The sequence below is a fragment of the Lathamus discolor genome, chromosome 3 (assembly GCF_037157495.1).
Source record: "Lathamus discolor isolate bLatDis1 chromosome 3, bLatDis1.hap1, whole genome shotgun sequence".
In the NCBI taxonomy this organism is placed as follows: Eukaryota; Metazoa; Chordata; class Aves; order Psittaciformes; family Psittacidae; genus Lathamus; species Lathamus discolor.
The window spans coordinates 21096372-21119473 of record NC_088886.1 but is presented as its reverse complement, the minus strand read 5'-3'; the positions used below and the strand labels follow the sequence as shown (position 1 = coordinate 21119473).

Sequence of the window (23102 nt, the reverse complement as noted above, 5' to 3'; positions counted from 1 at the left end):
GCAGAAGTTACATTTATTGTTAAAGTAGTCTGAAATGCAGATCACTTACAATTTATCTTTGTCATTGCGGGGGGAGGAAAGTTTTGGATTTTCTTTTGCTAAGGTGTCATGCAAGCAGAAGATGCTATCTCAATGAAGTGTTACAGAGCAGGTGTTAAGGCACATACTTGTGCCCAGTGCGGTAGGTGCAGACTTGATTTTTGAGTTGAATGGCAAATATGTAAAAAAATTCAGTGCTGGGATTTCCAGTCTTTCATGGTAGTTTCCATCTTGTAAGTAGATGTGAAGAGTTTATATTGGTACCGGAAACAGATAAAGTACCCCTCTTAGATGCAGAATCAGAAATGTAGAGCTGTCAACACCAGCTTGCTCAAGTATTTGGTAACAGGGCTCTTTGTAGGTATCATGTTCTTTCTCACTGTCTTTCAAGCTCCTGTTAACAGAGCTCAAGATCAGAGGAGATGCTTCTTCTAAGTCACATACAGAATAGGAAACATCTTTGTTGATTACTCCAGGCTAACTTGATATACAGTAGCTCAGCTAAAATCAGCATAATTTCCACACTGCAGTTGTGTTTTTAAAGTATGAGATCTTCAAAAGGGAAGTCTGGATTTTGTGCCTTTCTGGGCTTAGAACTACCACAGGATCAAAGTGCCAAGCTTCTGTCTTCTGGAGGGAAGACCAGAATGAAAGGAAATCTTCCAGTTTGTGCTGGGCATGAAAATCCCCAGGAATTTCTTCATTAAGTGGTTGCTAATAGAATCACTTAATAATAGGCCTAAATATTGCTGCCTCGACCGTTTCAGATTTGCTTTTGAATTCATTTGTCATGAGTAGTTCCTGGGGCATCAGCAAGTCTTTTTCTACGAAAGATTTGGGTGGTTGGTCGTATTTTGTATTCTATGGAAGTTGAACCAACAACCTGCAGATTTATTGGATAAGATAAGCTTCATCTACAAACTGCAGGTATAAACCACTCTTGCTACTTTTTAAATTGGGTTCTAAAATGGGTGCAAATACTGTTCTGGCCTTGGAGTTCCTGTAATTATTTGTATTACAGCTGCTTTCTCTTGTCTTTGTTGCATTCATTAATGAGGGAAGAAGTGATGACATCTTCAACCTGATGTTCCAATGTCAAGTGTTGAAGTTTTAGCAAACCTAAATGATTTCTCTTTTGACACCCTTCAATGCTCTTTTTGGAGACTGCTGCTCAGCTTTCAGGAAGGCACACTTTCTTTAGTGTATTTGGTGATTTAAATGTCTGTAGAAGTCAAGCCAACTGTCCTCCTTCAGAAGCAGAAGTTTTGTAAGAGAACTGTATCCATCCCAGAACAAACATCTTAAAATCACGTGCATTTAATCTTACAAAACTGCTTTACCTTAGCAACTGTATAAATTGAAATCAGCCCATACTGGGGAGATGTTTAAGTTCAGAACATAAACATGATGCTCCAAAGCAACTGCAGCTGTCTCTTAGGTTTTGCAATATGTTTTGCAGTAACAGCAATCTGATGTGTAAGGTCTTTGAACTGAGTAAAACACCTTACCCCATGCCTTTTCCCACCCTACCATGCCTAAGGGTCTGAATCTTTCAAATCACAGGAACAGTGAATACCTGGTTACAGACATGGCAATGAAATGTTTCACAGGGAGTTTGTAACAGTCTTGCAGAGATGCTTCTAAAAGCACAAAGGCTGTACTTGAGAGTAAACTTTGTCTTGGATGATTTATGTAAATCGGGAACAAATCAATAGCTAAGTAATACCATATAAAGCACTGATCCTTTATAGCAAGGTCAGTTCTGAGGTCTGCCTTGTCATTTTGTTCATAAAGTCACTTCAGGTTTTGTGATCTCTTTTTCTGGGGCAGACTAGGTAGTTACTAAAATCTTGCCTGTTCTTTTTCTTCAGGTACAAGTAACTTGCAGATAACTCCAAAAAAGCATGTACAGCTTTTTTGTTCTAGCTATTATTACTGTTACTGGTTTATAATAATCAGTTGGTTTCTTCAGTAAAACAGTTGTAGAGGAGAATCACTTTAATTGAATTACAGAAGCTTATGGTGATAAACAATATCTAACAAAGATTCCTAGACATAATGTACTAGTAAATGAAGGATTGTTGTTAAACTACAGTTCTGGTGGCTAAACCACTGTCTTACCTGCACGTGAGCAATCCTTACAGGATGGTTCAGCATTGTATATATACTTCTAAAGGTGTCAGAGTTGATATGGCGGTTTGGTTTTAATTATACTGAAAAAGCAGTTTTGTGCTGTACATTTCCAATGTGAGAAAGTTAGCAGTACTTTGATCTGATTTCTTTTGTAAGGAATCTTGGTGCTGAGACCCTGTAAAAATTGCATCCAGACCTTGAAGGAATTTTAATAATTGTTTAGCTTGTCCTATTCTTTTACCAAAGTGAGCTCATCCTTTAAAGGGAGATTCTTTGTTAGAATCTTAGTGCTTTAATTGCTCTTTTAGGAGACATTGGCTTAGACTTGAGCAGTAAATTGAGTGCATTCTTTTTTAGTGGTTTTCCATCATACTGCTTGGATTCAATTAAGCATTTTGTGGTTTGTGCCTTCAGAATCATGTGTTGGAAAGTCCAGGCATTCATCAACAGTTCTGCTGCTAATTTGTTCTTCAGTTACTTCTTGGTGTTTGATTCTGTAAAAATGGTGGAGCCTTTTCTGGACTTCAGACATGAAAAGCTTTGGAGTTTGCAGTGCTTCTAGAGAGCGGATCTTGGCTAGTTCAGGGTCACACTGTCTAACAGAGTTTCTGGGTCAGGTTCTGGTAACACCTGTTTGCCTGTCCAGAATATGCTCAGTAGATACCTAGTGATAAGAAATAAAAACCAGTGTTTGAGATGACTTTGCAGAAGTACCAGTGCCTTTTTGTTCATTGTGGGTCATTCTCTAGATAGCTGGCAGTGTTATCAGTGAGACACTTTGATCAGGCAGTTTATACTTGCAGCTGAAATACTGGCTACAGCTCCGTCCATGAAACTGGAACTTGTTCATTGAGCACATTAAGGTCCACTTAGTGACAAATAAATTTCAAGGAAAGCCTCTGGGTAGAATGGAAGCTTCAGTCCTTTTCTTCTTGGAAGCGCTGCCCAGTACAGAAATCAGAAGGCACACTTCACCATCCAGAGAAACTGTGACTTGTGACTTTCAGAGAGAAGACTTAAAGGAAGAAAAATTGTTTGCAAATTGCAGCCATTCCCGTGTGTTCTTTTTAATCTGGAAGGCCTTACTTGTCATTGGTTTACCCATGAAATTTCTCTTATTTTAAGCTGCAGAAAGCTTTCCGCTAATACATTTTACTTTTTCAATAGGCTAGAAATGCCTAAAGGTGGCTAGCTGGTTATACTACAACAGTTCAGTGCCTAGTGTCCAGGCAGTACTTCACTCTGTATATTCTTGCTTTACAGATTGTATTTTGGCTTGTCTCCAGACATATATTATGAGGTCATGAGGCAAACTGTAATCTATCAAGAATTCTTCTGACCTCAGTAGCAGTTCAGCAATAAAAATTGCTGGACGTGCCTTCTAAGAAAAAAAAAAAAATTGTACGAAATTCTAATCTTCTGTTGCCTGGTGAACTCCTCCTGTAGAAAGGCTGACATCTGTCCAAGAAATTGAACTCTAATTTAGGTAAGGGAGATATTTTAATGGAATTATTTTTCTTCACAGGAGTCTGTAACAGACTACACTACACCTTCTTCTCATCCTAACACAGTGGCTACTAGCAGTACAAAAATGGAGGAGACTTTGGTGACGAACGTAAGTCTATTGCAGTGATCATCTTGACTTTGAAGACAAGAAAATATTTTCACACTTTAAAGCACAAAATAGTGCCTTCAGTAAACAAGTCACTAGGGTTTCTTTCATATTAACTAGATTTGCATTGCTCAGTAATCTTACTCTGAAGCGGATTTGGTTTTGATTAGTATCTGTTCTGGAATTCTTCAGGTATTTTCTTGCCTTCTGATCAGCCAAAATGGGCTAAAGAGCACAGAAAATGGAGATGTTTCTAGGGGCAATTCTGAACAAAAGAAAAAAAAGGCTAAAAGGTAGGCCTAAATGAGGAAGTGTGCTCTCAGCAGCACTTGGGACTTGAATCTAGTACCAGTAGCAAAGCCCTGTAGGTGAGTTTGAAGAAAGGCTTTTACAAACAGGGCAGTTCTGAACTGTAGCCTGAAGTCACAGCAGCTGCATGTAAAGGGAGCAGCTTCATGGTTTCTGAAAGCAGACAGTAGGCTTTCAGTTGTTCTGTTGCTATAGAGATGAGATATTCATGGTCCTCATAAAACCAATGATCCTGGCTGTGAGCATAGTGTAACGATTGAGAGGACCAGCTGGGTTGTGACTTGCAGTGAAATCAAGTTTGTCTTGAGTGTGCTGGAATGTCAGGGAGCTTGGATCTTGTGATTTTTGTTGTTTTGAGTAGCAGAAATAGAATTACAGCTCAGAGTTGAGTCACTTGTTGATTGAGGAGAGAAAGAATCATACAGTAGGATCTCAGGTTTTTATGAAGATGCTTTTCAGCTTACTGCAGCATCCTTTAAAGCCATTTGGAAGCAATACTGGTTGAACTTTTCTGCTGGGTTTTCTGGTGGTGTTGTGGTTTGTGCCTTTGGTGGTTAGTGTGGAAGACTGAATTCTTTTGTGTTAGTGATGTTAGTGTGTGCTCCCTTGTGGGGTGCTGGAGTTGGATTTCCAGCACAGAATATAGGGGCTTCTGGCCACATAGGATCTGTGCTATTACCTGCTTCAAAGCTTCAGTTTCTGTGTCTTTTGGATCAGCCTTATCTCATCCAGTGGAAGTCCATTAGGTGTGCTCTGAATGGAGAACGAAATGGTTAGAAGTAACAGACTGGCCACGGGAGTATTTTTTTACCCACTTCATTTAAAACTTCTAAGAAATCATTAAGTGTTTTTTTAGGCAAAGAGAGCAATAGCGTTATGTCAGATTTATTTCCTTAAGTTTCATGTCTTTCATCTTTTGAAAGAGAAGATAACTGAATTCAGTTATTGGATGGCAAATCCATTTTTGTTTGTTTCATGGTCCTGTGACTTTGGAGGTTTATAGCTTCCTCTTTTCAGAAACTGAATCTCGGAACTCAAGGTCATGACGCCCCATGTACTGTATTTGTACAAAAGGGGACAAACCTGGCTTGAAAAATTTTTCATATCAGTAAACTGAAATTATACTTTAAATCCCAAAGCAGAAAATTGGTATTTGTTTATGCAGAAGACATGGACATTTTAGAACCTTAGTCTTCATTCAGCCTTTTAAAGAGAGATGACAAGCATCTCAGAACCTGCTGAATGGCCTTTCCCCACCTACCAGTTTTTTACCTTATTTTATCAAAATCTCCCTGCAAATTGCTCAAGCCTTGAAGAAATTGTAGCTCACTTAATAAAGCTTGAGCTTTGCTTTTCTGGGGCTTTTGTAGTAGACATAGTTAGAATGTGATGTGTGTTGCCTGCCTTTCAGGTGCCCCTGCCCCACACCCTTCCCCTCCCTAGGAGGGAGACTCTACAACAGAGCTCCAGCCTAACTCCAGTTTCTCCCGCTACCGTCGACCTCACCCTCAAGGTATGTACCACATCCCTCTAAGGGTCGTTTTCTTGCATGCAGGGGAAAAAGTTAATGGAGAACTTGCTGGTGAACCTTTTTTTTTTTTTCTTTTTTTTTTTTTCCCTCTCAAGAGCCTTCCTTTTATTTCCTCTGCTGAACTGCTTTTGCATATAAATGGATGGCTGGAACACAAGACTATCAAAGGATGCATTTAAATTATAAATCTCTAACCCCGTTTTGCATTAACACTTGGCATCTCAACCAATCTTGGCTCCAAATGCCTTAAAAAAAGAAACTCCTAGTATTTTAGCATTGTACCATAGTGTTCATGACAAACCATCAGAATCTGACTGAGGGTTTTTGAGAATTTAGCTGAAAGTAAGTTGCCTGGTTTAGCATTGAAGGCTGTAAGGAGTTGCTTGGTAAGCTGAACTTGATTTCTATTAGCTGTAAGATTTTGGTGCAGGGTTAATGTGATATTGAGTTGAATGGCCAAAGTTCTGAGTAATGAGATGTAGGTGGTATGTTGGTGTCTATGACGGGCAGTTTGATCAGCTAGTCAGAATGTGTTTTGTTGTGCTATGCTTTTTTTTGCTCTCCAGCATAGAGCAGGTATGTAGAATATTTTGAATGATTTTCCTGTTTTGTTGGATTTTGGACTGTGTGCATCGTATAACTCACTAACATAGAGTTGGACTCTAGCTTTGCTACTGTATCTCTGGAAGGTTTTGGTCCTTTTGGGTTTTTTTTGTTTTGGTGTCCTAGATTTGTTTGCGATTGTGACCACAGGTGACTGAACCAGTAGAAATACTATTGCTGCTTCTAGTATTGAGGAAGAGTGATGTCTGAGCTTAGTTTCTCTAATTTTTGAAAAGAGGAAATGAAACTAGGGATTGGATACAGATCTAACACTTCGGAGAAACTTGGTTGTCAGTCCCAGTGAGACTTGTCTCACTGGCATGATTTGACAGCTGCTTGCTAGTGTTCTCTACAGATTATAGTTATTAATGATCTCTTGTTGAATCTTTGCTTTTCTTTTTTTAACACTTTATTTCCTGAAAAAAAAAAAAAACAACTTACTTTAAAACAGTAGACCAGCAAAAATGGGAGAGGGCTGGAGAGGGACAAGTAATTTAACAAAAAACTGGTTTTCTATTGCATTCTTTTTAAGAAATTACCATAACCTGACTTTCTGGCGCCTGAAAGCATTTTTTGAAAATAGCACTTTCTAACTAGTGGCTCACATGTAATACAGGTAGGAATGTTACTATAGCATGATCCTGCAGAGAATGTGACGCTGCTCGGTTAGAAAGCAAACCGTGGTGTATGTGTCATTCATCCTACAGTTTCTGCCATTCTGATGTCACTGATTTGATTGCCTTCTCAGTCAATGACAGGTCTTGGATGTGTGCTAACAAAGTATGTCAAAGATCCGTGTTTTGAGGCTGCCTTGAAGAACACTGACCAGAATGTGAATGGAAAGGCATTTGGAAGCAGCTTTGTCTCTGAGTTCTCTATTCCAGCCATTGGAGCTCTACCTCCTTTTTGCAGGCACTGAAGGCAAAAATCTTGTTTTGAAGCATGCACCAAGACTATCTTCTGGTCTAGACAGAGCAAAGCTGCTGTTTGTGTTTTCCTCTTCAATATAATGGTTGCTTCTTTTAAAAAATACTTCTGGTGCAGCAGAGAGGAAAGGTTTTCCATCATTCTTTTAAAAGAGCCAAATCTCCAGGCTCTGCCTCCATAAAGGAGTAATTCTTGACCCTCCTTTTTCCTCAGTACCCTATCATGGAAAGCTCCTAGTGAGGAGACTCAGCAGGAGAACTGAGCCCCAGTTGCTCCCACTGCTTGGCATGATTCTGACAGCGTGTAGGTATGAGGCAGTCTCATGGGAAGGCTTGTTGAGATCTCTTGCTTCCTTGGAGTAGCTTTGCTAAACACACCTTCGCCAAGGCAGACATCCTCTTAAGGACTTAGCTGATGGGGCTATTGGTAGGTAAGGAGCTGAGCAAAATTAAATTCAAAGCAATCTTAAGCTGAGCAGCTTGGCTCTCTTTGACATTCTGAGGTTCCATTTAAATTCCTTTATACAAATCTGGTCCAGAATCTGACATGTTTTGACTTTCTTTTTCTGGTCACTTAAACTTTGTCATACTTAAGGATGTGCATATTGGTATTTGTCTCCAGCTAAGTTTTGGGGTAATACATACTGCACTGTCATTGCAATGTGAAGGCCCCACTGGGTCAACGGTGAAGAGAAGCCTCAAGCAACTGTGATCTCCAACTGGTGCTCTTATTTTCCCATAACTAAGCAAACAGTGAAACTACACCACTGTCCTCAGCCTCACTTAATTTAAAGCCTCTTACTCCATATCTGGTCTGTAGATGGTGCTGCATAGGCACTCTTAGAGTACTGGTCTCTTTTACATCTTTTTTTCTGGCATAAGAAGTTAGAGATTGTTAAGGAGTTCTCTGAAAGCAGAGCTGTTAGAAAACTCAGGACCATCTTATATGCTCTTTAATAAAAATTTGAAAATGGAAGATAAAAGGCAGTGTGTAGGTTAACTTTGTACTATGAATAATTTCTCCAGAACATCATGAAACTCATTCAACATAATAGAAGCTTCTACACTTGTTCTCTGTGCAGACATTCTCAGCTATTTCTTCACTTCCTCTTAATACTAGTGCAGTACACTTCACCCTGTCTTGCCAGAGCCTGTGATGTTCAGAAAGGAGCTTGTAGTCTTGCCTGTACTCCACCTTCAGCAAAATTCAACAGATTAATAATCAGTTCTGAAGTTTGCCCTGTCTGCAAGAACTGGAACCAGTTTGGAGGAAAATATTGTGCATGGGAAACTGAGAATGATTTTGATGTGTAACAAAGTCTTCCTCCTTACTCTTTATTCTCTTGAGGAATACAGAACTCCACTTTCTGCATGGAAAAGTACTGATCACCTGTTACCCACTTCTTTTGAGATAGCTTTACTTTTCTTATAACTTCTGAAGCATCTACACAAATATCCTAAGTCGTGTTTGGTCTGTCCGTGTGCCTAACTCACATAAAACAGGGTAGGTTAAAAGTATGACTTTCAGAGACTGCAAATCTCTGTTAGGGGCCTCTGTTCATCCAAGGTCAGACTTGTTGGTGAGTATGTATTTGTCCCTTTACATATACCATTAAAGACAGAACCTGGCCTTGAGGAGCTTATAGTTGCCACATGAGGAATTCTAGCCTATGACATGCACCTCTGCTAGGAAAACCTTTTCTTCAACTGGGGGCAGCTGAAGGTTGTAGAGAAGTCCGTGGACAGTGTTTGAGCCTTTAATTAGTGAGTGTAGTCTGAACATTAATATTTGCTTTTCAGTAGTCATTCAACTTTGTCTCAGTTCAGATTTGGCATTGCTTGTCTAATGTAGCAATAATTAGGTTATTGGCTGCAGTAAACCAGTAGTTCTTTCCACTTTTGGTGGAAGATAATTGTGTATAAAATACTTAAATTGAAGTTTCATCTTCCTTGTCGCAGAAGACTTAAACTCAGAATGATTGCAGAAATAAGGAGCATGAAGCATTCTTAGCATTCATGTAAAGCACTGTGCACAAGGTGTGTCAGCCTCTCATTGCTACTTGAACAAGCAGATGCTTTGGAAATATAAACTTGACTACTCATGTTTACTGAAATAAGTGTTAGATATTTTTGGTGGTCACTCAAAGTGGATGATTTACCGAGAAAGCGAGGGGCTGTTTCATTTAAATGGCCCAAATAACTTGTAAGTAAGGACTTAGTGGAAATATTTAGAGGTTTTTTACCTTTCTTTTGCTGACTGTGTCTTTTGCTCTTCATGTCAAACAAAACCAAGCCAAATTAGTGTGAGTGAATTCTCTTTTGAGTGTTGAATGTTAAGACATTGAACTGTGCACGTGTGCAGTTGGAGCAGATAAGAAGCTCCAGCTTAAGGCTGTATGCTTTTTGCATGAACAGAGTTGCACGATCATGGTGACTTTTTAAAAAGAGGCTCGCATGAAGCCTGAATTGCCTTTTGTACTAAGAAAGACTGTTAAAAAGATGACTGTTTGACTAGTTGAAACTTCCTAATAAATGGGGAAATTTATTTTCTTTTAAACAGATGGAGTCTGCACGCAAAGCATGGGAGAATTCCCCAAACATGGGGGATAAGAGTTCGCCAGTGACCTCAGCAGCATCTCCCATTGCTGGTGGCAGCGGCAGTAGCAGCAACAGCAGCAGCAGCACTGGGCCAGGCACTGGTACTTACAGCTCTTTCTCTAGTGCATCAATGCCTCCTATTCCTGTGGCCTCAGTCACACCGACAACTTCGCTTTCAGGTACCAGAAGTCAAGATTATAGTATACTGTTGTACTGTTTCTTGGTTATGTTTTTCAAGAGATTAGATTCCCTTTGGAATTATGTTCTATGCAAAGCTAACAAAAGTTTTACGCTAGTATGAATTGTTGGATCTGAACAGCAGCTTCCCCAAAACCTTTTGAACAAGGCAATAATTCACCTGTTTCAGTCAGCTGTGTAGAATATTAAGATATCTCTCCACCTATACTACTTATATGGACTTGAAACAGGAGGTAAACTTATGCTGTTGGCTGTCTTATTTGTTTCATTTTGTTCAGCTGAATGAAGGCAAGCAAGTTGATTTTTCAAGCACATGGTAGTTCTGATATCCAGCTAATAGCAGTCTTACTTTCATTTGTGCCTTTGCTTTTGGAGTCAAAGCTTTGACAGCTCATATCAAAACCCCTATGCAATAGGCAGAGCAAATGTCCAGCTGCTGTTTGCAGGTAGCTCTGGTTTCCACCTGGGTTCTTCACAGCAAACAAAAGATGATGACTGCTGAAAGATGAGGCTTTGAAATATTTTTAGCTGGTTTGTGATTTATCAGAATTTATTGTTGATTTATTGTTTCTCTTCTCCTAGGAGCTGGAACATATACAACCTCTTCACTGAGTACAAAGACTGCAAGCACCTCAGACCCTCCTAATATATGTAAAGTGAAACCACAGCAGTTGCAGACAAGCAGCCTAGCTTCTGCCAGTCACTTTTCCCAGCTGAGCTGCATGCCATCCCTCATTGCCCAGCAACAGCAAAGTTCCCAGGTCTATGTGTCTCAGTCTGCAGCAGGTAATAGTGTTTGTGTCTAAGAAGCCACGAATCTGGGGGGTTTTTTGAGTTTTGAAGCTTGAAAATTGACTTTAGTTCTGGTTTCATCTGCAGTAAAAACAAAATGATGGAGAACATTCTGTAAGCAAATACTCACTAATTGTGTCTTATGCTAAATGTGCAAGTTCTGTTGGTAAATATAATGTTGTTTTGTTAGTTTGTTGAGGAAAGTAAGTTTGAATCTTTTTAATGTAGCATTTTTTTGTCCCAGAATTGTAAATCACTGTTTTTAAGACCAAGAATGATTTAGTCTTGACTTCTTAAAGTGCTGCAATAATTTAGAATCATGGCTTTTCTCTTTAAAGAAAACCCTGCATATCGTTAATCTAAATCACGTGACCACGTAATTTAGCATGTTCTTCCCATTCCTTCACCCAAATGCCAGTTTTGGCCAGGAGCTAGTGCTCATCCCCCAAAAACTGGATGGGGATGGAGATCCATATGCAAGACAGATAGATCCTGGGGGGAGATGGAGATCCATATGCAAGACCAATAGATCCTGGGGGTGAATCTGAAAAGATACCAAAGCTGGTTAGGTGCCTAGGTCTTCAGTTGTGTTTCTTCTCCAAGTCTGTCTGGTACCTGTCACACTGGGAAGTGCCAACAGTAGCTGCATCACTAATTCTTGATAAAAACCTCTGTAGCAGGGAGATGTTTAGAATCAGGTACTAACTCTGTTGCTTTTCCTGAGGTACTGCAGCTCAAATCCCAGCATTTTATATGGATACAAGTCATCTGTTCAATACTCAACATGCACGTTTGGCACCACCTTCTCTGGCTCAACAGCAAGGCTTTCAACCAGGCCTTTCTCAGGTATTTGGAGATATCTTACTTCTTTTTTTTATACCCCCTCCTTGTCCATACTGCATTTAAAGCTCTACTAATGAGGTTAATTGGGGCAGGGGAGAGTTGGGACTAAAGGCTGCTAAAATGAGGTCACGCTTACCTTTGCTATTTCATTTTGATGCATGCAGGCAGTGTTTGATCTCTTCTGTTCCTGAGAATGAAAGCATTTGTCATGAAAGTTGAGAGAACAAGCTTTCACTCACAAATACATTTTATGTAAAAGTACATATTCAAAGGAGGTGTTTATCTGGCCGTGTCAGTGCAGGCTTATTCAACTTCTGTAGTACAAAATTGCATGTAATCTTGTGCAGTTGTTTTGTGTACAAATCTAAATGATTGATTCAGTTTCTGCTGGTTATTTGCAAGGAAAAGTGTAAAATCTGACTAGAAAGTAATTTTCTGAATGGGAGCAATGCCAGCTCTGCTTGCAGCTTTGGGATTTGAAGTTTTCTGTTTTCTTTGTATGTTACACAAATCCTAGCACACATTTAACTGTAGCTTTTCTGCATTACTTTTGTCCTTGGGATATTTAATGGTTTCCTTTTTACGCAGCCTGCTTCAGTTCAGCAGATCCCCATCCCCATCTATGCACCCCTACAAGGACAGCATCAAGCTCAGCTGAGTTTGGGAGCAGCACCAGCTGTATCACAAGCCCAAGAGTTGTTCAACTCATCCTTACAACCTTACAGGTAGGTAGCATATATGAATTTATTTGGGTTTTGAGTGGCAGAATTTATAGAACTCACTTCTCTGCAGACCTGTGTTCAATAGCTGCCTCATCTTCTCATTTTCCCCAAAATACCTTTTGTCTGGCCGAGAACTCTGTATGTGGGTTGTCTGGCTAGTTTGTATGTGCAGATGTAGTTATGAAATCATTGGTTCAAGAATTACACATGATATTTTGTACCTTTAGGAAACCAAGCTAAAAAGTTGAAGGCATCAGTCAGTCATACGAAGAGAATTAAAAAAAAGGGGGGGGGGGAAATCTGTCCCTTTAATTCAAAACTTTGTTATTTTCTAATCAGACAAACATTGTAGCCTTGAAACACTTTGAAATCCTACTTTGAACCCCATAGGTGATAGAAACTTAATTTCAGATGTTCAGGGTATGTTTTAGAATAAATGTTTTCTGTTTGCTTCAGAAGACAGTAGGAAGACAAGTATCTGAAATGGCCTTTCCAAAAGCTTCCTTGCAGTTCCTGTCAATTCTGATTCACAGTGGTGTAATTCTGACAAATGTTAGTTTTACTTTGAGAAAGGTTCTTTGAAAATATAATTACAGGGTTTTGCATGTGCTGTAGAAAAACCTGCTTGTTGCAGTGCAGAAGGCTGAAGCCACAGAAGTTTTAATTGACTACATGTGTATCCTGACTTTGTGCTTGGCTGACTTTGGACCAAATATTGCTTGTCCTGCCACAGCTGACAGAAATTGTTGCAAGCAGTTGACTAGTTACAGAAATACAGTCAGTCTGGCATGTGGTCCAGATTATATAAATGATGTTGGCTGATCTGGTCACACACAAACCCAGTATTTAATGGAATTTTGGGTTGTGCTATTTATGAGTATGAATACTTCCCAACATCATTAAAGGTGCAGAGGAGGATAAGCTTTGAGATACATAGGTTACTGGATTTAAAATAAAGAAAGGCTTCAGAGAATCTTTTTGGCTACATTGACAAGAGGCCCCTGCATACCTTCTGGGAAAATTTCTCCAGTGCTCAGAGTGCAGCTGTTCCGCAATTAAGGAAAGGCACGGAACAAAGCTAACCTGGATGTTCCGTTGAGCAAATATGTAGCCACTGTGGTAGCAGATTAACAGGACCAGTGTTAACGCTGATGCATATTAAGTGATAAAGTGAAAAGTGTTTTCCCATCAAAAACACTCTACTCTGAGCTGAAGAGTTTTGAATGGGCCACTTACTAAAAAACTTAATTCTTCAGTCTGAAAGTGGCTGCTCAGTAGGCTCTTAAAAGAAATGTTTGGATAGATCTTCTGGTGAACTAAAACCAGACCTATTTATGGTGCTTTGCTGTACCTTGTATGGGGGTGAAAGGGGGGGGTTAAACAAACAGCAGTTTCCTCATGGTGGCGATAAGGGAATTGAATATCTGGTTAAAATTAAAGGCTGTGTTGTCTGTGCTACTATTTTTAAGTCAAAACATTGGAAGCTACAATTGTCATCATCCAGTGATTTAACCTGTAAATATTAAAAGCTGGTCTACCAAGATACGTGAAGTGAACAAAGCAGTTTATGACTAAGTGGAACTACTCACGTGGTACTTCCCCACAGTCTTACCTTACAGCAGAGGAACTAAGAACTGGTAGTTTCTCTATGTTACTGTTAAATTATGCAAAAAATATTTTAGCATGCACATCTAAATAGCCAAGTGTACTTTAAGATTTAAATAAAAGCCTAGCCATTGTTTCCTGTGGCTTTAGTAGCATTCATTATTTTGTTGTGTGCAAAGTAAATAGAAAAAAAAAATACCTTTCTCAGGTGAAAATCTGTTCAATAGAGCTAAGTGGTTTAATTCCATTTAAAGAATATAACCTGTGTTTTCAGTTTTTAGTGGCTCATTGTTGAGCTCTGTCTGCGTTTTTATGTGTAATACTTCAATTCCCTACAGATCCCAGCAAGCTTTTATGCAAAGTGGTTTGTCTCAGCCATCGCCAGTAGTTCTGTCTGGTACAGCCTTACACAACTTCCCAGCAGTACAACACCAGGAGCTTGCTAAGGCACAGTCAAGCCTGGCATTTCAACAGACTTCTAATACACAACCTATTCCTATCTTATATGAACATCAACTTAGTCAAGCTTCAGGACTGGGAGGCTCACAGCTGATTGATACGCATATTCTCCAGGTAGGAAATGCTCCAAAATGCAAAACTTCTGCAGTAGTTCGATACAGATACTGCAATAATAGATCAGTTACTGCTCATCGTGGGATAAGCTCAACTATGGTAATTACATGATAGTCAAGGTGGCAGGAAACTTAAGATGGTTGAAAGAGAATGTTCATTTAATTTCATAATGGTGTATTAGCATAATCTCTGAATGGAGGATTATTCTGCAAACTACATACCTCCTTGCATTTCAGTTGCTAACAGGAGCTTCGGGTTTAATTTTTGTTACAGCAGATGATTAAAAGGCAGTTATACCATTTGCAAATGAGAGCTTTATCACACACTGAAACCTTCAGGTTGTCAGCTTCCTGTGCTGTGGTTTCTGCTGTACTGGCTGAAACACAGAATGATGTGCCATGTTGTCTCAGAACTGCTCTCCTGAGTGTTCTTAATTTGTGGTGTGTCTCACTCTTCCTAGGCCAGAGCTACACTCACTCAAGCTTCAAATCTGTACTCTGGGCAAGTTCAACAGCCTGGCCAGAGCAATTTCTACAACACTGCACAGTCTCCCAGTGCTCTCCAGCAGGTAAACTGTGGCATGGTAAATTTCCTAAATTGTATTCTTCTTAAAAGCATGTTGTTGATGGTGGCTTTCGTGGGATGGGGGTGGATGTGGGGCTGAGACAATCTTTAATTCTTCCAAAATTGATAGCTAAGGAGAGCTACTACAGCAGCACTAAAAAACTGAATTGCTGAGCAAGTTGGATGGCCTGCAAGTTCACGTTGATCATTTGTCTGTGGCATCCTTCTCTTAAATAGTTCATTTTCCAGTGACAGGCAAAAATTTAGTTGGTATAGTGATGTCACTAATTGCTTGAGGCATATACTGCCTTTATGAGGACAGGTATTAGTGATGGCATCTAGAAAGAGGCAGACAAACTCCATATGCTTAGTGCAGCCTAGTTGTTAACATCAAATCTGACCGAGATGAAACTTTAGAGCTGCTGCATATGGCAATGATACCAAATATGCAGGAAAAAAAAAAAGCATACAGATGCTCATACATGCAAACACAAGAGCCAAGTCAGTAACCAGTAACCTACATCAGGAAGCTTGTAAAATAAACTCTAGTGAATTTTAATAATTTTTTTTTTATTCTTTTGTGAAGGAACTGCTGATTTGATGTGTGCAAGGAGTCTCTTGTATTCACAGGATGCTGTCGAGTGGTTTGCATCTTCTGGTGCAATTTTTATTTAAGTAGCCTTAGAAATCAGAAGCTCTGTGATTAACTGGTTTATTATAATATATGTATATATATGAAAAGTTGCCAAAACAAATCTAGAAGGGTAAGATTTCTGTTGGAAATCTAGCATAAGATTTTAAAGATATTTTAGAAAGGTTAGTGCCTTTAATGTGTTCAAGCTTGTGTGTCTCTGTATTTCTAATATGTTACCCTTCAGAACTGTAGGAAGTCTTTCACATCTGGACAATATCATTCTTCTGGTTGCACTTGGAATATAATTTTGCAGGCTGTGGATTGATGGTCATACTAGGAAATGCAGTAACTCCTGTCAGTCAGGTCACTGCTGTGGTATTTTCACATTTATCACTACCATTCTGTGGTGTTTTGAGCCCACAGCACTCCCTGCTAATGCAAGCAAGGGACAGCATGGTGTTTGGTGGTGGCTTTCTTTAAGCAGGGACTGCTGGTTGTTGGGAGTCCGGGAAAGTAAAATCTAGTTTTCATCTCAAACTGTGTGTCCTTATGATGACTGAAAGTATTTGAAGTAAATTTTAAGTTGAAATAAATTTACTTCTTGATACAATGAAATCGTGTTGAATGGTGAGTTAAGAACTAACATGCAACTTTGTTTCTGAAAAGCAAAGACACTAATGCCATTAAAACTGATTATAAAGACAGACTAAACATTTCACAGCTCTCTGGATAAATGTACAAACTCATTAAGAAATTATAGAGCTAGTAAAGTTAAATAATGGCTCCTGTGTATACGTTACTGTTGGTTTTGTACTTTCTTCCAGGTGACGGTACCTTTGCCAGGATCACAAATTTCTTTGCCCAACTTTGGATCCACAGCACAGCCACTTATTGCCCTACCCCAATCTTTACAACCACCACTACAGCACACACCACCACAAGCACAGGCTCAGAATCTAAGCAGACCTGCACAAGTAACCCAGCCTTTCAGAGGGTTGATCCCAGCAGGAACTCAGCACAGCATGATTGCTGCAACTGGAAAGGTAACAGTATTGGTGTCTACAGTACAAAAATTAATACAAAGCACAGCTGTATCCTGTTTTACAGAACTGGCATGGCAACCCATGCTGACCTTGCATCTAAAAATCTGCTTTCACTTTAAAAGGTAGGGAGGGGAAGGTATAAAAGCCAGTCAAGGTTAGGTCCTTAGTCACTGGGTCTGTGCATTTTGTAAAGGTTTAGGTGAGGTTTTTGTAGCTAAGCTGATACTAGTCCATTTGCATTGCAGGAATATCTAGTTTGATAATGATTCTGTGTAGGATATTTCATGTAGAAACCATGCAGAGGATAGTACAGAGCCATTATTAGAGCAGCAGGCAAACAGCATTATACTGTTAGGGCTGGCTTATGATTCTGGTCGTGCATGTATTTATTGCATTGTTTGGTCTCACAAAGGAGTGAGTTGTATGCAATAAAGTCTTTCCAGTGCAATGAACTGAAGTTTTAGGGGCTTCAATGGACTCTGTATCAGCTGTGACCTTAAACCAGAATTAAACTTTTCTAATGTTACTGGAGGCCTCCTTTTCCGAATAGCACAGCAAGGTGTATATTGAGAACACAGCATTGTATGAAAGGCAGGACCTTTGATATGTAGAAGGCTGGTTTTGCAGCTGAAGAAAACTCTTTTTGAGTGAGAGCTCCAGTAAGGAGATAACACTGAAATAGTGCAAGAAACTTGAATATCTAGGAGGGAGTCGTGTCCTAGCCTTTGTCTGGAGCTGCTGTGGTAATTGTTAATGAGGGGATGTATGGTGCTGGCTTCCAATCAAGGTCTCTTGTCTTAGATAGAATCACAGATTTACAGGCACCTGGGATTTTCAGATAGTGTGCAGCACAACGCAGTTGCAGCATGCTTTCAGGTGAGCAGTGGGTGGCAACAGTGGACATGAGCACAGCTAAGTTTTTTGTCAGCTACAGCAAGGTCTTTCACCAGTGCAGGGAATAAACTCTGGATTTGCACCTGAAATCCCTGTATCTCGTGGCCTACATTTTAGGGTGCTTTTTAGTATAAAATGACCCTGTTGTCCCAATGGTTTACAGCTGTGATCAGAAAAATTTCTAGAAGTTGTTAATTCCATTTCTTCAGCAGTAATGGAAAACAGAATTCCAGATGACCTAAATGAAGTTTTCATCCTGTCACCCACCAGAGTATATGGAGATTTTTGCACCATGCAGTTTTCTACCTTCATAGGATCTGGCCAAATATTTTCACCTCTGTAATTTTTATGAGCCTGTCTAAGCAGCAGCGTGTTTCTTGCTGTGGCTGGAAGACAGTAATTTGTCATTGGAAAACTAACACTTCAACAAGAAATAAGAAAGGACTGCAGTGGTATGGTGGCCTTAAGTGACTTCCCTGCCTGTTAAGGGTTCCATCATCTTCCTGCTGAAGAAAGTCAGCTTAAACCAGCCACTTGTACTTAACTGATTATTGCTGCTGTTATGCTTTATGGCTGTGTGCGGAAAGGTCCCAGAGACTAACTTACTCTGTCGAGTGTACTTGCAAAAATAACATACAAGATTTATTGCTCCAATTAGTCTAGAGATTTTTTTGCATAAATGACAGCTCCATTTTTGCTGTGCTTTTAATTCTTTTATGAAATTGGATTATTTTATGTCAGTCTTCAGCATTTTTCAGGATTATACCTAAAAATTTTCATGTGATACCTGAGATGGGGAAGGAAATACCAACCCTGAAGCACTTTTTTAGGGCCAGATAAGTAAGTCACAAATCCCTTTTCATTATGCACGAAGATCAAGTTAGAAAGTCATTGCCATTGCTCGAAGTGCCAAATAGTGCAGAAAAATTGTACCCAGAGGTGCTTGTGGTGCTGGAGCTGTCTTAGTAATAATAAGCCATTTTGCAATCTGGCTTTCACCTCCCCTTAAATGACCTGTTTTCACTGAGAAAAATGTGAGGTAAGCTAACAGTTTCTTAGTAAATATAGTATTTCTTTGAATTAGAATTAACATGTTGGTTATTTTTCAGATATCAGAAATGGACCTGAAGGCTTTTGGAGGTGGCATTGATGTTAAACCTGGAACACCACCAGTTACTGGTAGAAGTACTACTCCAACTTCCAGTCCCTTCCGGTAAATCTCTTAAGCTCAAAATTCCTTGAAATCAGAGCTAGAAAATGTACCTAGTCATGCATGAGCAGACAATTCTGAAAGGTATGAGGTATGGGGGTACTAATACTAATACAAAAACGCAGTGCTTAATCTTAGCTTAAAAGCAGCATTCCAGTAGGTCATCAGATACGCTGTAGTTGGCCAAAAGTACATTGCTCTGAAATAAAACAATAAAATATTTTTTTTATTAAGTGGCACTAAACAAGGCATGTAAAATTACCTGGGATTGTACCAGGAAAGTTATAGGCATGGTAGAGAAGATGTAGTTTGGTGTAAAACTACGACAGTTTATCTTAATTGCACTGCTCAAGGTAAAAACACTTAAAGGCTTACACTGCAGTTGTGGCAAGGTTTCTGTTAGCTGAGAATCACTGCAAGATCTGTAGGCCTCTCACAAGTGAAATTAGTAAGCTGTTTGCAGGTTCGCTTGGTTAATCAATAGAATTGGTAGTATCTTGCTCGTACACAGATGCACTTCATGGTAGACCTGTTGGGCTGCTTGTGGATTAAGTTAGTGGGCTGAAAGAACTTGAAAACAAAGCTTCACTACAAGATAGCTCTGTTCTTGAAAATTGTGCTCCTGTGCATAGTAATGATGTTTGATGGGTTTCACTGTAGCAGACTGACAGTGTTCATGCTTCTCTAGTGAGGTGGAAATGAGATTTTTGAACTCAGTGCTCAAGTCATGCTTCCAATACTTTACCTGAGTAAAATGTGAAGGGATGAGAAGAAATTTGGATTTGCAAGTTTAGTCAGCATTTAAGACAATTGTCTTGATAGTATATATCTTAGAGATTATACATGAGATGTCTCTTCTCCTAGCAGTCAAAGCAGGGCTTAACATAAGCTTTTGCTCTGAAGTGTAGAGTACTGGGAAGATCGACAGAAGCATAGTAGATCTCAAGAGCTTGAAGTGAAAACTAAACAAAGACTTCTTTAAGCTTATAAAATGTTGGTGTGTATTGAGCATGGCTGGCTTCCTTGCCACTGGAGCCCCGCTGCTCATTTTACATTACAAGTATCACCCATACACTCGGCAGATAAAAGCTTCATTTCCTAAAGTAGGCTGCTCGCTCCTCCGTTTCTGAGGGCTGTTCAGTGCCTTTCCCTCAGATAACCTTTCAGGTTTTATTTAATTCACAGAGATTCAGCACCTCTTAAGTTTTAATGGAGGGTCATGTTCTTAGCCAGATGAAAAGGGGAGAGCGTTTTCCCTGAATTCTTGAAATGTTTCAAGTGTGTTTTGAAATGTTAGACAGCAGGTCAGAGCTTCTGCTGCACATGCTTAATGCCTGTTGTGACAAGCTCTGAACTTGGCACAATAGAGCAAACATTGTAGATGGGTAGGACTAAACATAAGGTAGCAAGGATAGGAAGGGCAACACTTTTGACATCAGTGTGTGTTACGAATTCTTTTGAGAAAGGTCTCTTTTGTACCCTGGGATATTTCCATATCCTAGTATGTCTGGTTTTTCTCTTTGCATTCTTAAGTTCTGATTTTGTTTGCATTTTAAATTAATGGTAGATACAGAAGGTTATCTAATACCAGCTTCTCCAAGAGACTTATTTTTCTCTGTCCGATGCTGAATTCCTAGTTAAGGTGTAACTAAAAGCAAAAACATCTGAATGAGAGCAGTGTGATTCTAACTGGTGTGTTTTTTCTTTAGGGCCAGTTCTACAAGTCCTAACAATCAGTCCAATAAAATGAACAGCATCGTCTACCAGAAGCAGTTTCAGTCAGCAGCTGCTGCTGTGAGAATGACACAGCCGTTTCCTGCACAGTTTGCACCACAGGTAGGTGACTGCTGGCTTCTTACAAGCAAATCCGTTTCTCTGTATGACCTGGTGACTCTTTAACTTGGCTGTGTTCTCTCAGGTTTTATCATAGGGAGATACAAAATTAAATCCTTAAAATGAAATGGCATGATTTCAAGATGAAAGAAAAACAAAAACCAACAAACAACCCTCTCTGATCTTGCTAACTAGTAGTGCAGGTTTTGTGGTGTGTTTAATTTTGAGAGTTCTTGCACACTGAGGAATTTAATACAATTTGTGAATCATGTAGAACAGACTGTTGTTCCGCTGGCTTCCCCATGCAGCTGTAATGCTCCTCATCCTGCAAAACCAGATCATTTGGTTGGGGAAGGGGAGCAGCTTTGTGTCTCAGAAGGGTCCCAGTGCATATTTTAAATGCTTGAAGACAAAGCTGATTTGCAGTTGTTTGTTTGAGATGCATTTCTAAAGTATTGGTGGAGCAGTTGATGTTGGAAAGGATCTCTGGAGTCCAAACAAAGCAGGGCTGATTACAAAGGATTTAATTTGCTTCTGGCGTTCCAGGGAGCACAGTTTACAAGGGTGGTGCATCCCTGTTACAAGTGACTGTAGCCAGGCTGCTAGGGAAATCCAGCCTCTCTAAAAATGTAGGATATTTCTGTCTGTCTTCAGCATTTGGAGTGTTTGATTGTAGGATTCGAGATTTGATTTTTGGATTGCCACTAGCAGGAACTACCTTGCCTTTCCAGGGCTGCCTTTCACTAGTGAGTCCTCCACTGCCTGGCATGGGTCTTCTCCCTTATTACACACTGGGTGGAAGTTGGTCCTACTTTCAGGTACAGCGGCACTACAGGGCTGTTTTTTCCTGGAGTTCAAACATGGCCTCTCTTAACATAAAAGCCTATTTTCTTGACATGAATGTGACAGGAGAGCAGCACCTTTTTCCCCATTTAAAATAATGCCAACATGCAATCTAGTTGGCAGTTTTCTAATTGCAAAATGTCTCTTTTTGTTGTTTTTTTCCCCCACTTAGATTCTCTCTCAGCCTAACCTGCTCCCTCCATTGGTAAGAGCCCCATATACTAACACCTTCCCAGCGCCTGTTCAGAGGCTGCCAGTAGTACTGCATAGTCAGATGCCGTCTCAGATGACCACAGGCCTTATGAGCCACCCTCGTTTACCGCGTGTGGCCAGAGGTCTTTGTGGATCAGTATCTGGAGCCAGAGGCAATCAGGCCCAGGCTGCGATGAAGGCTGAACGAGACATGAAGGTTAGTATTTGGACAGCGGTGCTGTTAACACCAGTTCAGTCTTGACAGCTTGTAGGGCAGGAATGTGTCTGCAAATCATGTCATAAGTAAAATGCCTCTGGACCCAAAGCTGGTAAAGCTGGGCCTCTAATACCTGAACAGAGACCTCCTCTAAGCCCTGGGGGTTTTTTTAATAAGAACTTTAGACTGAAAATAGCGTAGGGAGCTTCCTCTCTCTAGTGGTCTTGTGGTCAGCAGTTGTGAAGCTGCCACTGCTGTCAAAGGCAATCTGACAATTAGATTTCAAGAGCCTGGATTTTCTGAGTAAGTGATGAAGCCTGCAAACCTTGCTGCTAGCTATCTTTTCACATCTCCTTCCCCAGCTCTGAACACCAGTATTGAACCCCACTGTTCCAGCCAGCCTCATTACTTGGTGATTCTGGAGATTCAACTCTCAGTGGTTTGAAATGCCTGTGATTAAGTGTCTGTGGTAGAATGCAGTAACGTGGTATGCTCCACAGAAGAGGTGGCTGCATTTCACTAGCAGGTGATGAATTAAAGCACTTTGGGACCCTTCAGGTTGAGGCAAACTCTTCTTACCAAGGCAGTACTGCCATATGGGGTGTCTGTGCAAGGACACCATTGTACACTTCACAGGTTTGCTGCAGAATAAGTTGCTTGTACAGATAGATGGTGCTAAGGAGCTCCTTCATCTACTGTCATTTGCCACAACCCATGCATTCAGGTGTAAAAGCAAAGGAATGTGGTTTTTTCCTGGTTATGTCTGCTTTTAGGAGAACAGTTACCCCAGACAGGTGATTACTCCTTAAATTCTAGGGACTTGGTCCGTTTGGTTTTCTACCACCAGTTTATTAGCTGTATGCTTACCAGGTGATGCTTAGTATATTGATGAGTATTTTACAAATTTAATTTAGACAGTCATAGCAAATACGACTATACAGTCCTGTTTTCCAAATCTCCCTGAAAACACTGCTCAAAAGAATCTGAGTTATTTTGTCACACTTGGTTACTTGTGATCAGTTCCTCCAGACTTCTAGCCTTCAGGGCATGGCTGAAATGTGTGCAGAAGATTTCAGGTGTCCATCTGGCTCCAGTAAAAACAGACTGTTGGTGCAGTTCTGCACACCGGAGTTCACAGTTTTTCTATTCTGTTGCTGGTTGAGTTACTTGGAGCAACTACACGGTATG

At 40.1% G+C, this 23102-nt stretch overlaps 1 protein-coding gene across 19 annotated transcripts in view; it reads left to right on the top strand.

The window, feature by feature from the left end:
- Nucleotides 1-23102, top strand: part of PRRC2C (proline rich coiled-coil 2C) — a 78431-nt gene that overhangs the window by 52349 nt on the left and 2980 nt on the right. For 6 of the 19 annotated variants that reach the window (XM_065673931.1, XM_065673928.1, XM_065673934.1 and 3 more), the window contains 12 exons: nucleotides 3698-3787; nucleotides 5505-5606; nucleotides 9714-9930; nucleotides 10532-10735; nucleotides 11466-11587; nucleotides 12173-12309; nucleotides 14250-14484; nucleotides 14945-15067; nucleotides 16507-16725; nucleotides 18729-18832; nucleotides 20539-20665; nucleotides 21678-21914. In XM_065673931.1, coding sequence (XP_065530003.1) covers nucleotides 3698-3787; nucleotides 5505-5606; nucleotides 9714-9930; nucleotides 10532-10735; nucleotides 11466-11587; nucleotides 12173-12309; nucleotides 14250-14484; nucleotides 14945-15067; nucleotides 16507-16725; nucleotides 18729-18832; nucleotides 20539-20665; nucleotides 21678-21914 — 1917 coding nt within the window. The remainder of the gene's footprint in view (nucleotides 1-3697; nucleotides 3788-5504; nucleotides 5607-9713; nucleotides 9931-10531; nucleotides 10736-11465; nucleotides 11588-12172; nucleotides 12310-14249; nucleotides 14485-14944; nucleotides 15068-16506; nucleotides 16726-18728; nucleotides 18833-20538; nucleotides 20666-21677; nucleotides 21915-23102) is intronic. The other 13 variants (XM_065673944.1, XM_065673933.1, XM_065673946.1 and 10 more) reach the window with 9 other exon arrangements.